Source organism: Pocillopora damicornis, chromosome 1 (assembly GCF_964200805.1).
Source record: "Pocillopora damicornis chromosome 1, jaPocDami1.2, whole genome shotgun sequence".
In the NCBI taxonomy this organism is placed as follows: Eukaryota; Metazoa; Cnidaria; class Anthozoa; order Scleractinia; family Pocilloporidae; genus Pocillopora; species Pocillopora damicornis.
The window spans coordinates 32,027,482-32,043,105 of record NC_142670.1 but is presented as its reverse complement, the minus strand read 5'-3'; the positions used below and the strand labels follow the sequence as shown (position 1 = coordinate 32,043,105).

Below are 15,624 nucleotides of genomic sequence, written 5' to 3'. Positions count from 1 at the left end.
AAGGGATGTACATAAATTTGATACCCGTAAGGGACAAGGTGGGGAGGGGGGGGGTTCTTTATAAAAGAACAATGGGAGAAATCATTGTTATCCTTAGGACCTGAGAATAGTCATGGATACCTTTTGCGTTGTTGTAAATAAATTGCTCTGAAAAAAATTCATATTCACATGCCGCTAGTAAATGAAGTTACCGATAAAATGTGTAAACGCACTGGGCGGTTAACTTCGCACGGTTAATATTTTTTTTTTCCGTAAATGAATCCGTCGGAACTGTTGCAGAATGAAGCCTGGTAATAAAACCACGTGCCGTAATATTACCCATCGTCTCCCGTTGCTGGATTGCATTATTTATCCTGTCGACGTCATCAGTTCGGCAGAAGGAAGTGAATAACGTTTTCGTACACCACAAATGTGAGTGCACATGCTGGCGTTACTCTAAAAAGAAACAAAAACAACAACAATCAAACACACAATACACAGTATAATCAACAATGAACGTGTTTACATAGATTACAGTTTCAGGGTTTCTTCTAAACCGCTTCCTTACTGGATTTCCGAATTTGAAAAAAAAAAAACAACAGAAAACTGCTAAAACTTACACTAACGCACAAATACTTGTGATAACGATAAGTATCTTAATTACTTCACAGTATTCGCACATGTAACTGACGAAAACAATGACATGACACCTACTCCAAATTTTATAGCCTCTTAATGTATCTATCGCCTGTCTCTTCTCCCCAGTTTCTCACAGACTAGAATGTGCAAATAAGTTTAAACACCTTATGGGGGTACCCCATCTCTTGAGACCCTTTTCTTTACAAAGCGCCACCTAAAATTAAAGATGGATTAGATTATACATTGCGGTTTAATACATAAAACTAACTAGCAAATCTACTTGCATCATCAAATTTATCTTTAACATTCTGCCTTACCTGAGGACACTGGGAATTAATCCTTTATAAAATCCTGTTACTCCTTCATGCCTAAGATTTTGAAAAGAACCTTCCGTGAGAAGAGAGCAGAAAAAGAAGAATACCTTCCTTCATGAAAATGTGGACTTTACCATTAAGCCGTAAGTCAATCCGAAAATTGGATCCAGTACTCAAACGAGCTGGTTTCAGTTCTCCGCCAATTTTGGTCCAGTTCTTCGTCAAATTGTTTCAAAGGGGCAAAACATGTACCTCTCTTTAATGTAGAGGGTTTGAAACTAGAGATGGAAAGCTAGTCTGTGACGTATCGAAAACTTTAAGTTCTCATATCAAGTTCCAACTTACCTGAAAGTCTTACTAATCACATCCAACGCGCCTTTGTATTCCACCATCGTGTACTGATTCTTTAGAAAAGTAAAATTCATGAACAATAAATGACAGCAGGAAACAGTAAATACTGAACGATTTAGCAAAAGAATCTTGTTGCTTAAAGATAGCTCCTGATATATTCAATTGGTTTTAGCTAATTTTATGGGCACAGGACCAGAACTTTCGCGCCGTGCGTTCCAATAACCATCTTGGATCCGTGTTTCTTAAGAGGAATGGAAAGAGGGTGAAAGCTACTCTCCCTCATGAGAATTGGTATTTATCCACATTGTAGGGTTTCCCTGGCCTTTTGTTGGTGCTCATTTGAACAACTGGGAGGGGGGATTTGTGGGGCTAACGAATCTTTTCCCAAAGAACCGACACAGTGACCTAGCTGAGAGCTCGAGGCTCAAGCACAGACCACATCAACCTGGAGTCCAGTAAACCAACCGATGAGATCACCGGCCTGAAAACTAAAAAAACCTTAAACTACAAGTTTATTTCAAAATAATAGCATGCAAAAGTAAAACAAAATCGATTTCAAAAGGTTAATAATTTGCTAATGAATCTCCCATTCTAACCTGAAGTCTTGCTCTAACCAGTTGATAAGGATATGTCGCTGTTGCGGCGAAAATTTTCGACAGTGAAGCCATTACAAGGTACTCAGTTGAACTCAATGAAGAAAATGAAAGTTAGCAAAACATAAATTAGAGAGCAAAAAATTTTATATAAAAAAAAGAACTACTACATTTTCAGCACTTCAGAGTGATTCCCAAGATAACCCATACATAATAATAAACGTCATCCTATTAGTACCTTCCTACCAGCCACATGTACAACAAAGGTAACAAAGGTTGTCTTTTGGGCGTCAGTTGTAGCTTCAAAATGCTGAAGCTCGTCATGGAGGATGACTACTCAAGATGAGAAGCCAAAAACGCCCCCCACCCTTCCCTCTCTCATGTTCTCTTTTTGCATTCACCACTGGCCATTACACGTGTTCGTGTTGACCCTTTACACCCTAACATCAATATCCATCTTCTCCATACTGTTCTCTGTACATTTCAAAAGATACTAACAAGGAGAATTTCTTAAACAGTCAAGAACTTTTTCGGTGGCTGAATATTTCCTCTATTCTCATGACCTCCATGTGTGATTCAGAGGTGATATTGTAAGGAGAAGTTAGATGTCAGTCAATCTTGGGGGGGGGGGGGGGCAAAAGGTTGATTCTTATCAATCCTTCTGGGTAGAGAGGGGAGTTGAGAGTAAAGTTTCGTTCCAGTAAATGACAACACTTCAGTCATCCACCCTAAGCTATGAACATGATCAGAGCAAAAGCGCTTCACATGTTCTGTTTGTCAAGGTTTAAGACCAAGAGTTTCTTGTTTGCTAACTCGCTTGAATTTGTGAGCTTTAACGCGTATACAATCAACTATACAAACACATGCAGACAGTATTCACCAGCTTCTTGTTGATTGGTGTTCCAAAATATTGACTGTAGCCTTTCTTCAGCTCCTCATAGGCCATGAATTGCAGTGCTCCGTGCGATACGCCAAAAACACCTGGAACGTAGCCCTGGTCAAGTAAAATAAGATGATATGAGCAAACTTCATTTTCCATCCAAACACATAAACTCAGGTTAATCACTCACAATACCATTATCTAAGCTAGACGAAGATAGCGGGGTCTAAAAAAAGGCTGAAATAGCTTTGTATGGTTCCTGACTCTGACACTGATGTTTATGCTTCTCTTTTGTTTTTGCGCTTACCTTCCCTTTTTCTCTTTTTGATTGTTTCCCTCCTTTTTTTAAGGAGGTTTGAAAACCACTTTTGGCTTAGTGCATATGCAGCAACCAAAACATACTAACTACAATATCAAAATGTTTTACATTAAGGCTCAAAAGTGAATATCAAAGACATAATTGTGATTGCATCGTGCAGACCTACATCTGTAAGATACCTAAAGTTCTCTGCAATCAGAGTACCAAACAATGAGTCACTCAAAAAACTGGCCCGATGCATTGGTGTAAAGTTTTCAAATTTTGCTCTATAAGAGCACTTTTTCACTTCCACTATTGAATCTCCCATGTACATTTAAGAACTAAATACTATATATATATATATATATATATTTAATAATTCCTCTATTATATTACATTTTATTCCATTATTTTTTTTTTGTACTTAAGCTCAAGGTATTAAGGTACACATGGAGCGGTACACACCACTTGTGACTTCTTGGATTTGGTTGACTTTATTAGAGACCAATAACCTGCATACTTCACCACAAGACCAGCACACACACTCAAAATAATCTCAATTTTTAACTTGATCAATTAATCAAAAAGCTGTCAACAGATACATATCAAAGTTACCTTGTATAAACCTCTCAACCCCTCATGTCTCCACAACTTTAACAGAGCATCTGTAAGGATCAAGGAGTACAAAATATGTCATGCATCTGGATTTCATGTAAGTGAGGAATTGGTGAGCACAATTACATGCACCACCACCTTGATTCCAGCTCAATTCCCTCACAGTGAAATTGTGATTGAGAAAAGTATCAAACAATTTATTACTCAAAAATTCGTTTGTACTGAGGTGTTTGTGTTTTTTCAGCAAGGGAATCAGAATACTAGAGACATAAGCGAGTTTTGACCACCCATATTGGGTTTGTTAGGTAACCTGGCACAAACCACCCAAAAGTTAATTCATCATTCTAATTAGCTAATAGATGGACCTTAATCGTTGGAAAGTAAGTCAACTTGATATAACTTAAAACTTTTCCTAAAATGATCTCAAAAATAACGGAAAACAGTCGGTTACTCGCCAAACATACAATTATCTATGTATCATCAATTTATGAAAGGGCATCGCATGAATTAATGTCTGATGACATTTCGCACCGTGAACACGACCCTGAGAGTGACGCTAAATGAGCACGCTTCAAACTTCGAGTCTCTCAACAGAGACAAACACCCTGTCCCAGATGCTTTTGTCGAAACATATTCACAATTCTTTCATTAAATTTTTTTCGAATATCTGTGGTTCGTACCAATAGAAGCAAAACAAGATTATAAAGACTGCCTCGAAAATCTCGTCTGTGGAAAAGCAACAAAGTTTGCCCCGGAGGTTGGAAATTTCAGAATTCAGACCACCTGTACATGCTCTAAAAATTCAAATTCAAATAAAAGATTATTTGGGACTAGAAGTTATTAGGATTGCACAAGTTATTTGTAAACTTACAGAGCCACAGAATTTAGAAAAGGAACCAAAACTGAATAGTTTCTTTGAGATCAGCTTAGATTTATAAGGCCTATTTGGTGCACCGTTCTATTTTGTCCCTTGTTAGAAGTGCTGTTTCATAGTAACTTTTTTTTTGTTTGCTTTCAGTCATTTGCGGCGGTGAAATATCGCTCAACCGTGAACGAGACTCTGAGAGTGACGCTTAATGAGAATGCTTCAAACTTCGAGTCTTTTAATGGAGACAAACATCATATCCCGGACGCTGTTTACGAAATAAATTCACAATCCTTTTCTTAATTTTTTTTCCAATATCTGTGGTTCTTAGCAGTAGAAATAAAACGAGATTATAAAGATTACCCCGTAAAGCTCGTCCATGGAAAAGCGTCAAAGTTTGTCCGAGAGGTTTGAAATTTCAGAATTTGGACCACCTGTGCAAGGTCTAAAATTAAAATTCAAACAAAAGATTCTTTGGGACTAGAATTTATTAGAATCACACAATTCAAACTTAAATCAGCCATTTCAAATAAAATTTTGTTCACAATTTACCTCCTATTCAGTTCAGTTGCCTGTCACAGTTAAACAATGTTAAAAAACCTCGCGTAGAAAAACAAGCAACCCAGAAAAAGATGAGAGCGAGTCTCTATTAGTATAAAAGTTTCGTATTCAAATGATGATCATTCATAGCTTTCAGGACCTGTCACGTCTCTCAATTAACTTAGCCAATTTGGTAAAGGTATCCTCGCGAGTTAGCATCACCAGGTAAGCACGTCTCTAAAATATCACCTTTGATTGCCATCCACAGGAGGCCTGTGTACTTGTCTTAACATGATGATGGTCGAAATCCAGTTTCGTTCTAATTTCCCTCGACGCTTTTGAGGTTTCGCGTTGCCTTGAAAGAAATCAAAAGGAAAAACAAAAGTGGGCATACTGTCGTGAGGGAACTTGCTTGAACTTGAGGGCGGAGCGGTCTTTGAGACTAACATACATATTTAAAAAAAGCTATTGATAGCGTTCATGTAAGTTTCGGCTAAAACAGAATCATGAGGTTCAGTTTGGATAAATGATTCGAGACAACTTTTCTCTCCACTTTTGATAACTGAGTTTAGTCAAAAAATATATTATGAGAATAAATGGTAAGAGGATAAAGTTAAAATTGCTTGACCGATCGTACTACTTTTCTGTTTTTAGAAGTGCAATCTTCAGGACTTACTTATCTTCAAGCCGCACAGGTGTTCTCAGTTGGTTGTGATTTGCGTCCACGGGGCGTTTTTCCTACAATAGAAACTTCATAAGGAGGTTCGGGCAATTTCCATTCTCTAAAATGGTAAAAAAATAAACGTCCTTCATTCATCAAAATTTCAAATTCGTAATATTTCGTCACGAAACCACAGGGACTTTTCTTTAGTAAGTTAACTCATCATTCTGAAATGTTTGAGGGCACTCGTTTTTGAGCAGAGGTGAAATATGTGACCCTCCAAGGGATTTTAAGGAATAAGGTGAACGCACGCACACGGTACGCTCACACGCTACTTCAAAAGAACTAGCTTTAACACGTGAGCTGCGTGTTAGTTACTTAACTCATTAATTTACAACTGGCAGCCATTGTCTTGCTTCGCACGGTAGAAGCAAAGAACGTATGGAGATCTTGCTCGCAACTTTGCACGATACAACACAGTGACCGTGCCAATTTTATAACACGCCTTCAAAAGTTAAAGTTGCTTTCGATTTGTACGAAGAGCAGGAAATCTGGGCTTATTAACTGTGTGAAGCGATAAGGATTTATAGTTTACAAGGTAAGAGTTAATTTTTTTTTTTTTAATTACCATCTCTCTTATTTCTAAGATAAGAGTTGAGTGTTAAAAAGTAATTCATGTCTTCAAACTGAGCTCCTCTGGACCTTATGAAACTCGTCGTCCTGATTGAATTCCTTGTGAAAATCCTGAAGAAAAGAGCCGTGATTTGCCATGAATGTTTCTTTTAAAATTACAACTTTCGGATCGGACAGAAGATCTTTATTTTCGACTATATTCTGCGAGTAATATACCTCACAAATACCACTCTCACAATTAAGAAGCTGACAATTACAAGAAACAAAGTGAGCTGGGTTGTACAAGATAAGCTGGTCTGTTAAGGAAACAAAGGAAATTAGCGTGTTGGCCAGATATGAAGAATGGCTACGAACACCCTTTCCAAATCTATTGTTTTTATGCGCATATCTTCACGGCAAGTATGTCAAGCCATTAGCGTGCGAGCGTGTTATAACGTGCCGTGTGTGTGCGTTCACCTTATTCCCTGAAACCCCGTGGAGAGTCACATACATAATTTCAGGTCAAAAAGTTACTGAGAGCTGACAATCAAGTCTCCCTGACGGGCACATACATCTAGTACCATGCCAGAATTTCTGCAGCTCTGGACGTTACAACATTTTCAATAAAACTTAAAAAAAAAAAAAAATCAAAAAAAAAAAAACGCTTCAACATGCTAAGGGTTAAAATCAGACTACATCGTTCAATTCTTGAACGTGCAGAGCATTTTGTCCTCTTTGACCAGAGTTAACAACCAACGCAGTTAAAAATTGAATATTTGTATGAATTAAATAAACCAGCATTTAACTTTCCGTTGAATTTTATAAAAAATTTTTGTCCTCTAAAGCAACACATTTTCTTTATCCGTGAACACTGAAACATTTTGCTTTTATTACATAGGAGAAATCTCCTTGTTTTCTGTCTAAATATTGCTATTTTGAAGCCCACGTTTTACTGTGTCTGGAAGAAAAGCACGACATTATGCGGAATCGATATGAAAAAAATCCCTAAAATGTCCATTTTCCAAGGAAAATGCTATTTTGGAAAACATAAAATAGATTGGAAAGCGTTATAGACTGACATAAAACTTCTAACAATTTTGAAAATTCATACATGAGCCTGAATATTTAATGCCATCGTAACAACATTACATGTTACAATGTGGCAACTAAACTCTCACTATTCTGAAGAAAGGAAGCCAAGGTGTACTCGGAAACTCTCCAGGTTTACATTGTTATATTACTAAATTTAAAAAAAATCATCATGATCAACGGATGAAAGACGGTTTTGTGACTAAAAGAAGTAGACTATTTTTAATACTGAGGAATAAACAGGAACAAAATCTTGTTAACAATGGCAAAACGATAAATATTAAAAACGGCCTCTGTTCAGTGTAGTTCTGAAATCCTCTCTAAAATATTCGTCAGTAAACATGTAGCATCTTCGACTAATGTATTCATCATAATGATAGATATTGAATATCAATGTCCTTAATGCATCAAGATCAATATCGACTTTAGGAAGGTAGTTTTTGGTCACGGGTGGAAAGCTAATAAATTATTTTTGAAAAATGTAGGTGTTAGCTTTTCATTTCGTAAAGAGGCTACGAAGTACTGGATCGCGCTATATTATGGCGAGTTGTCTGTGGTTTTTGACGTATGGTGTAGTTCTTATCTCGAGCAAATCATGCTCTACTGTTTGAGAACACCTGATTTGAACAGAGGTTCGACATGTTTAAGCTTAATAGCCCTTAAGAGCTGATAATTAATTCTTAATGAAGTTGCTAAGAGCGCGGGCTATGGGAAATATTTGCGTGTTCAGTGTTTGATCATTCCTGGCAAAAACTCCTGCTATCGTTAATATATGAAGAGAAGGAGTTTGTTTGTTTGTTTGTTTGTTTTTCTTTTTTTCTTTTTTGGTCTTTTTTGTTTTTTGGTTTCGTTTTTGAGAGTTGTTGCGGCTTATAAACCCAAGATCAAACTGATGCGTCTTTCTACTTGTTATGACATTTAAAAATTTATTCAAAGCTTCCAGGATAAGAAAGATAGTACCACGAATCTCGAAATTTACTCAGGATTGAGAAGTTTTCTTTCCACAATTGGAAAGTCAAATATTGCAAACAACTTCTAGCACTTTAGAATGCAACTTCTAAACGCATGCAGCCGTGGCAGGTTGTAGAATCTATGGAAAGGAAGAAGAAAAAGGAAAATAAATGAAATTACACTACTTCTGTCCCTTGTCAAAACAACGATCGCTTAAAAATTAAAGTTTTCCAAAGTTGTCATAGTGTGCAAAGCCGTTCTTTATTTTGGATGATGTCGCAAACAGGCATTTTTTATTACGTTAAAATAACAAAAGAAAAAGCCGAATTTAATTAAACACGTTTAGAATGCGGGTCGCCTTTTTGGCGCTAATGATGCATGTGTTGTGAGGGACAAAACAGAGTGATTCCATTTTGTTATTTTTCTACCCTACGAAGGGCGCCCGACTGATTTCATCATGTAAACATTCCTCTAAAGTTGTTTTTATCTTAAGGCTGATGAAAATTCTAAGAAAATCATCATATTTTGTTTTACCCCACGTTACATTTTAAACACTCATACAACTTTCAAAAATTGCAACATTTTTCAACAGATTCAAATTTTTTAAAGACTATAACAAAAAAACAGCGCATTTTTATTCTCAACGACAAATAGGAACAAGAAATTAAAAATTAAGAGCATGATAAATATTGACTATTGTGACAGCAACAACAGTTACAAGAAACAAGTGCCGATGACAGCATCGTTTTTAGAAGGTTCATCAACGACAAACAGGGACAAGAGATCAAAAATTAAGAGCATGATAAATATTGACTATTGTGACAGCAACTACAGTTACAAGAAACAAGCGCCGAAACAGCATTGTTTTAGAGGGTTGATCAACGACAAACAGGAACAAGAAATTAATTATTAAGGGCATAATAGATATTGACTATTGAGACAGCAACTACAGTTACAAAAAACAAGTGCCGATAACAGCATCGTTTTTAGAAGGTTCATCAACGACAAACAGGGACAAGAGATTAAAAATTAAGACCATGATAAATATTGACTATTGTGACAGCAACTACAGTTACAAGAAACAAGCGCCGAAACAGCATTGTTTTAGAGGGTTGATCAACGACAAACAGGAACAAGAAATTAATTATTAAGGGCATAATAGATATTGACTATTGAGACAGCAACTACAGTTACAAAAAACAAGTGCCGATAACAGCATCCTTTTCAGAGGGTTTTTATTCCTCACTAAAAATTCTGGACGAAGCGTGCTTCATGCTGAAAAAGGTAAGTCAGTTTTCTTTGACGATAGCAAGGTACAAATCTGAGAATGAGACATTTTGTTTAAATTATTTGGATATAGTATGATACTTATTCCTTTCTGACAAAAAAAAGGAAAAATATTTTCCGAAAAAACTAAGATCGGATGATTCACTCTCCTGAAGTCAGCGGAACTTTTCTTTCTTTCTTTTTTTATACGGTCCTTGCAGCTATGTTATGGGATAAGATGTTGGAATTGCTATAATATCTCTAATTCTCTAACTAATAGAAAGAGAAAGGATCTTTTAACTCGACGGATTCACGACGTGAGCCTTTTCTCACTTTTTCCAAGTAATTTGTTCAAAAAGCATATGTTAATTTGCAGCTATGTTATGGGATAAGATGTTGGAATTGCTATAATATCTCTAATTCTCTAACTAATAGAAAGAGAAAGGATCTTTTAACTCGACGGATTCACGACGTGAGCCTTTTCTCACTTTTTCCAAGTAATTTGTTCAAAAAGCATATGTTAATTTATGCTGAACATTGTTTTTATCAAATCTCCAATCTTAATTTTGCAATGCAGCATAATAGACGTGAGTCGGTTGTTGCTGCTCGACACAGAAAACCTTTAAGAGGCTGTCTCTCTTATTTCCACCCGGTCAATTTTGCGTCAAAAATAATTTTTCCTGAAACTCTGTCAACAGAAAGACTTTACCTAGGAAAGAACTAAATTAGATTTGGTTTGATTCGAAATAATTTTCTGACTGCATTAGGGGCCATAATTATTTTCCAGTCCGCAGGGACCGTCGCAACGTCTCGAAAATTGAAAAATAGGCATATTTTGTAACATTGCAAAATATTTGATTCGCATAGTTAAGCCACAGAATTTATATCAGATTGCTTAAAAACCTTTCTAGTTTGCCAAGAAAGTTAGAATTTGCCCTCTCAATATATTTTAAAAGGCGAATTTTAGCATATTCTGACCATTAGAAATCGCCAACGGCCGATGGCCGTAAATAACCTTGATTTAGACGTTAAGTTTTGGGATTTGGGACCTGGTTGACGATTCTATCCTACACAGCCGTTAAGTTTAGACCTTTATAGGTAAAAATGTGCAAAAACCCCTGTACGTTTTCGATTTTTCAAAAGTTATGACCGTTTGAATCAGCACATGTACGAGCATTCGCGATTTTTTCGCCTACACCAAAATCGAACCACTGGAGCAGATTTCGTCATAAATACAGCTTACCCACTCTGCAGCCCGACTTCATGGCTCACTTCAGAATTTTTCTAATAACCAAATTAGTGAAATCCATGATAACTTCAACAAATAGCAAGGTATTTCCTTCGAAAAGTAGGCGGCATCCATCGTGATTCGTGGTATCAAAACAAATGTCGGAATTGGCCACATTTCGCGGTGAATCACCCATTTAACATCGCTGCAGAGCTGAATTTTTTCCAAAATCATAATATAAACTCTCCATGTCTGGAAGCTGAGGGAGAAATGAAGGTTTTAGGCTTCTGAAGTGAAGAAATAATCGCTTAAATTTAGGTCCAGTTCGATGTTACACTGTTCTCACAAAGGTCCGCACAAAAGAGAAGACCGCTGATAGCTTGTGCCGTACGTTGTGCCGTATGGTTTTGTTTCGTATCCCAATGTAATATTTGGGGAGAAAAATGTTATACTGTCATTGAAAAGGTTATAGACAGGCCTACACAGACTCTCCTGTGTGGTTTTACGTTTGCGACGCAAAAGCCTTTAATTAAAGCTTCGCTCTGACGAGTATGTCTTTGAGCGATTTACCTCTTTTGTATGATATAATCGGAGGCGTTTTGTAAATTGTTTTCAGCAGTGGCTGATTTTGGATGAGGTTCCATTCTTGCATCAGTATTTGTTTTAAATTTTTAACCCCTGGGTGGTATGCAGTCACAAAAGGCAATATTTTGTTTTTTAAGTGTCGACTGCCTTGCGGCAAACGAGACCTCAGATAACGTTTTTTCAATTAGCCTTTTTGGGTAACCACGTGCTTCAAGTCGTGTTTTGAAGTTACACATGGCCTCCTGGAAATTTCTTTCCGAGGAGTTTGTCCTTAGAAGTCTGATAGCTTCTCCTTTAATAAAGCCTTTCTTAACACCTGGTGGGTGGCAAGATGAATAGTGTGTATATTGATAGGTCTCGGTCGGTTTGTAGTGAGTTTTGACGTCGAGAATAGCTTCGTACAAGATCTTTCAGCTCTGAAAGCTGATTTTCTATTTTGTCTATCCTGTCGACATCAGTATTTACAGTGTTCCTCAAAGGCGAACGTGATCTTTCACGTGTATTTACATTGTATTGTGATCGAGACTTGGCAATATTAGCCTTTTCAAGTTTGTTCTTGTGACTAACAAGTCTACGCTGATGGAAGCGCACTAGGGCGCTAACGTATTGTTCTTCGGCGTGACTTTTAATAGCGCTTATTTCCTGTCGAAAGGTTTCGTCAGGCGTGACGTTTGCCTTCGCCTTGTATTGAAGCGACTTAGGGAAAGTCTTTTGTTGTAAGTGTCTCTCCAGTTTTAAAATGGAGGTTTCAGTTTTTTGCTTCTTGAACTGGATAGCGCTGATGGTGTCTTCATGTTTCCTCTTCCTTGGCTGCTGCGTGGATGGGCTATTCCTCGGAAGGTTTTCTTTTTGACGGCTTTCTTTTTGAAGGCGTAGACCTTCGTTGCTGCGTTGTTTGGCTAATTCAGCTTTATGCCTTGGCTCGAGTTGTGATGCTGGAGGGCTATCCTCTGGGTCCGATTCTAGGTTCGGATCAGTGTACGTTAATTCCATCTCCTCGTCCAGATTTGGACGGTAGTCTGGCGTTTTTGATGGCCGCAATGGTGTTTCAAAAGCTGACATCTTTTTCAGGTAAAACTGAAAGTGAAGTATATCGTCTGGCAGGACCGGCGGTTTCGATTCTTAAAGAATCTCTTCAGCTGGTTTGTTAAGTCAGGCTGTGTTAATCAGGGACAGGCAGAGAAATTCTCAACTCCAATCCCGCCAAAAAGGGTGGAAAACCATCCTTTTATACTTGGTTTACCTGCGGTTAGGATCAACGGTGTTCCGTTTTCATTGGTTCTCTCTGGAAAGAGAGTAACCAATCATGTGTTGGTGTTTTCGATCCGCGCTTTTTCAAAGCTCAGAGGTGTGTTTCTTTGTGAGGCTTTTTTTCGCATTATACGCCGCAAAGGCGTTTTAATGTCGCTTTTTTGTATTTTATCTATCTTTGTACTGTATGTTTGACCTTGGCGCTTGATATAAATTACGTCATATCGAATGTACTTCCCTTTACCGATGCCATAACATTTCCAAACTCTCAGACCGATATCTCCATATTCGAAGTTGTGGAATCTGTTATGCGCGATAGTGCAATCGTTCAGCTTTAAATTCCAAAACGCCAAACTTCGACACATATGTAGACTTACAAGTGGAGTTCTTTGACTGATTCTTGAAGAGAATGCAGCTGCAATCCAAAGTTTCAACGGGACATTAAGCGCGAAACATGGCTTTAGTTTTCGAGGTTAGTTCGCAACAACGAGTCCCTTCAAACCCTAGAATCTCAAGGGTTTTATGATCCTCCTGAAAAGCGCGTGGTCAAGCGTCGTTCAAAGGGCAGCAAGGAAACAGCAATTGTTTGAATGCTCTGTGTTTGGATGTGTTGAAGTGTTCGAAGCCTTTTCGCAGCTGGAGCTGCACCTGGACGTTGGAAAGCATACAGTCAGCAGGTTAGGCCAGTATGATGCAATCAAAAGGGACTGGGCCCTTAAGTTCTCGTCGATAGGTACCGCTGGTATCGAGTGTTCGAGCTGTTCGTTAGATTCCAGTACACCACTCACTTCTCCCGTGGATACTTCGCCCCACTCGTCTCCACGAACAGGATGGGCCGTAAGCAAACCAAGGGGCAGCGTTAGATTTTCAGAGAAGGTAAAAGAATATCTAACGGCATGGTTTAAAAGTTGCAGTGGACATGCGAAATGCGAAAAATGAATCAAATGCACGTTTGTTCACTATAGAACAGTGGCTGACAGAGAGCCAAGTTCAGAGCTTTTTCTCCCGGCTAGCAGCAATGCGGCGAAAAGATCAGGGTGTGATCGGGATATCGCTGGATGAGGATAGAAGATATCCAATGCGTCCAGGAAAATTCCGAGAGACAAGATCTGGTAGACAAAGTTAACAAAGAGATCAAAGTCTCACATCCAATCTGCTACAATACCTAGGACCTCTGTGAACGTTACCACAGTAACACACTTCAGAAATTCAACGTGGTTTTGTTGAGAGCCATCTGTAGTCATTTTGAGATCCCTGTAAAATTGAGAGACAAACTGTCGGACGTGATTAGTGATTTTCAATGTGTTTCTCAGTAGACTTCTGTAAACAATGTCTTATACGGTTGCTGAAAGTGTAGAATATGCTCTACAGATACAAACTACCTTTACTTCCGATATCAAGTTCTGACGGCGTTGTTATAGTGTATTATATTATAATATCTAGTAGTCAGTGAAATGTTTTGATGAAATCGATTGAAAATTTACCAAAAGCAACACTTATAACATCTGTTCATACGAAGCATGTGTCAAGTTTTTAACACGTTGGTAGCCGATTTCTCCGGCTATTGACAGGTTGCTGTTCTGTGGACACAATCGACGCGGAACCGAGAGAAGCAAGCTCAGGATATTTAAAATCGATTTATTGATTATATGATATCAAACTCCAGGTAAAAGCATTTATTCTTTTCGTCCAAAATTTTTCTCCCCAAATATTACATTGGGATACGAAACAAAACCATACGGCACAACGTACGGCACAAGCTATCAGCGGTCTTCTCTTTTGTGCGGACCTTTGTGAGAACAGTATAACATCGAACTGGACCTAAATTTAAGCGATTATTTCTTCACTTCAGAAGCCTAAAACCTTCATTTCTCCCTCAGCTTCCAGACATGGAGAGTTTATATTATGATTTTGGAAAAAATTCAGCTCTGCAGCGATGTTAAATGGGTGATTCACCGCGAAATGTGGCCAATTCCGACATTTGTTTTGATACCACGAATCACGATGGATGCCGCCTACTTTTCGAAGGAAATACCTTGCTATTTGTTGAAGTTATCATGGATTTCACTAATTTGGTTATTAGAAAAATTCTGAAGTGAGCCATGAAGTCGGGCTGCAAAGTGGGTAAGCTGTATTTATGACGAAATCTGCTCCAGTGGTTCGATTTTGGTGTAGGCGAAAAAATCGCGAATGCTCGTACATGTGCTGATTCAAACGGTCATAACTTTTGAAAAATCGAAAACGTACAGGGGTTTTTGCATATTTTTACCTATAAAGGTCTAAACTTAACGGCTGTGTAGGATAGAATCGTCAACCAGGTCCCAAATCCCAAAACTTAACGTCTAAATCAAGGTTATTTACGGCCATCGGCCGTTGGCGATTTCTAATGGTCAGAATATGCTAAAATTCGCCTTTTAAAATATATTGAGAGGGCAAATTCTAACTTTCTTGGCAAACTAGAAAGGTTTTTAAGCAATCTGATATAAATTCTGTGGCTTAACTATGCGAATCAAATATTTTGCAATGTTACAAAATATGCCTATTTTTCAATTTTCGAGACGTTGCGACGGTCCCTGCGGACTGGAAAATAATTATGGCCCCTAATGCAGTCAGAAAATTATTTCGAATCAAACCAAATCTAATTTAGTTCTTTCCTAGGTAAAGTCTTTCTGTTGACAGAGTTTCAGGAAAAATTATTTTTGACGCAAAATTGACCGGGTGGAAATAAGAGAGACAGCCTCTTAAATGTTGAAATCTTGGGCAGAGAATGAAAAAAGTTTAAATTTTCTTTATTTTTATCGACTTTCTACAACTTCTACGGCTTCCTGTGTGACGCAAGGTTTTCGAACACCTTGTTTCTTTAATGTTGCGCAGGAGAGAATTCTTCAATGTGTCATTTTAATTATT

At 37.8% G+C, this 15,624-nt stretch overlaps 1 protein-coding gene across 1 annotated transcript; it reads right to left on the bottom strand.

Annotated features, from left to right (window-relative positions):
• Positions 1 to 46: 46 nt before the first annotated feature.
• On the bottom strand, positions 47 to 2,837 carry LOC149053339 (solute carrier family 25 member 32-like). The gene is made up of 5 exons (XM_089190479.1): positions 2,761 to 2,837; positions 1,880 to 1,976; positions 1,278 to 1,336; positions 936 to 986; positions 47 to 435 (listed from the first exon to the last, which is right to left on the bottom strand). The coding sequence occupies exons 1-5, from the start codon at positions 2,820 to 2,822 to the stop codon at positions 366 to 368; spliced, it is 339 nt and encodes a 112-aa protein (XP_089046605.1). The 5' UTR covers positions 2,823 to 2,837; the 3' UTR covers positions 47 to 365.
• Positions 2,838 to 15,624: the final 12,787 nt, after the last annotated feature.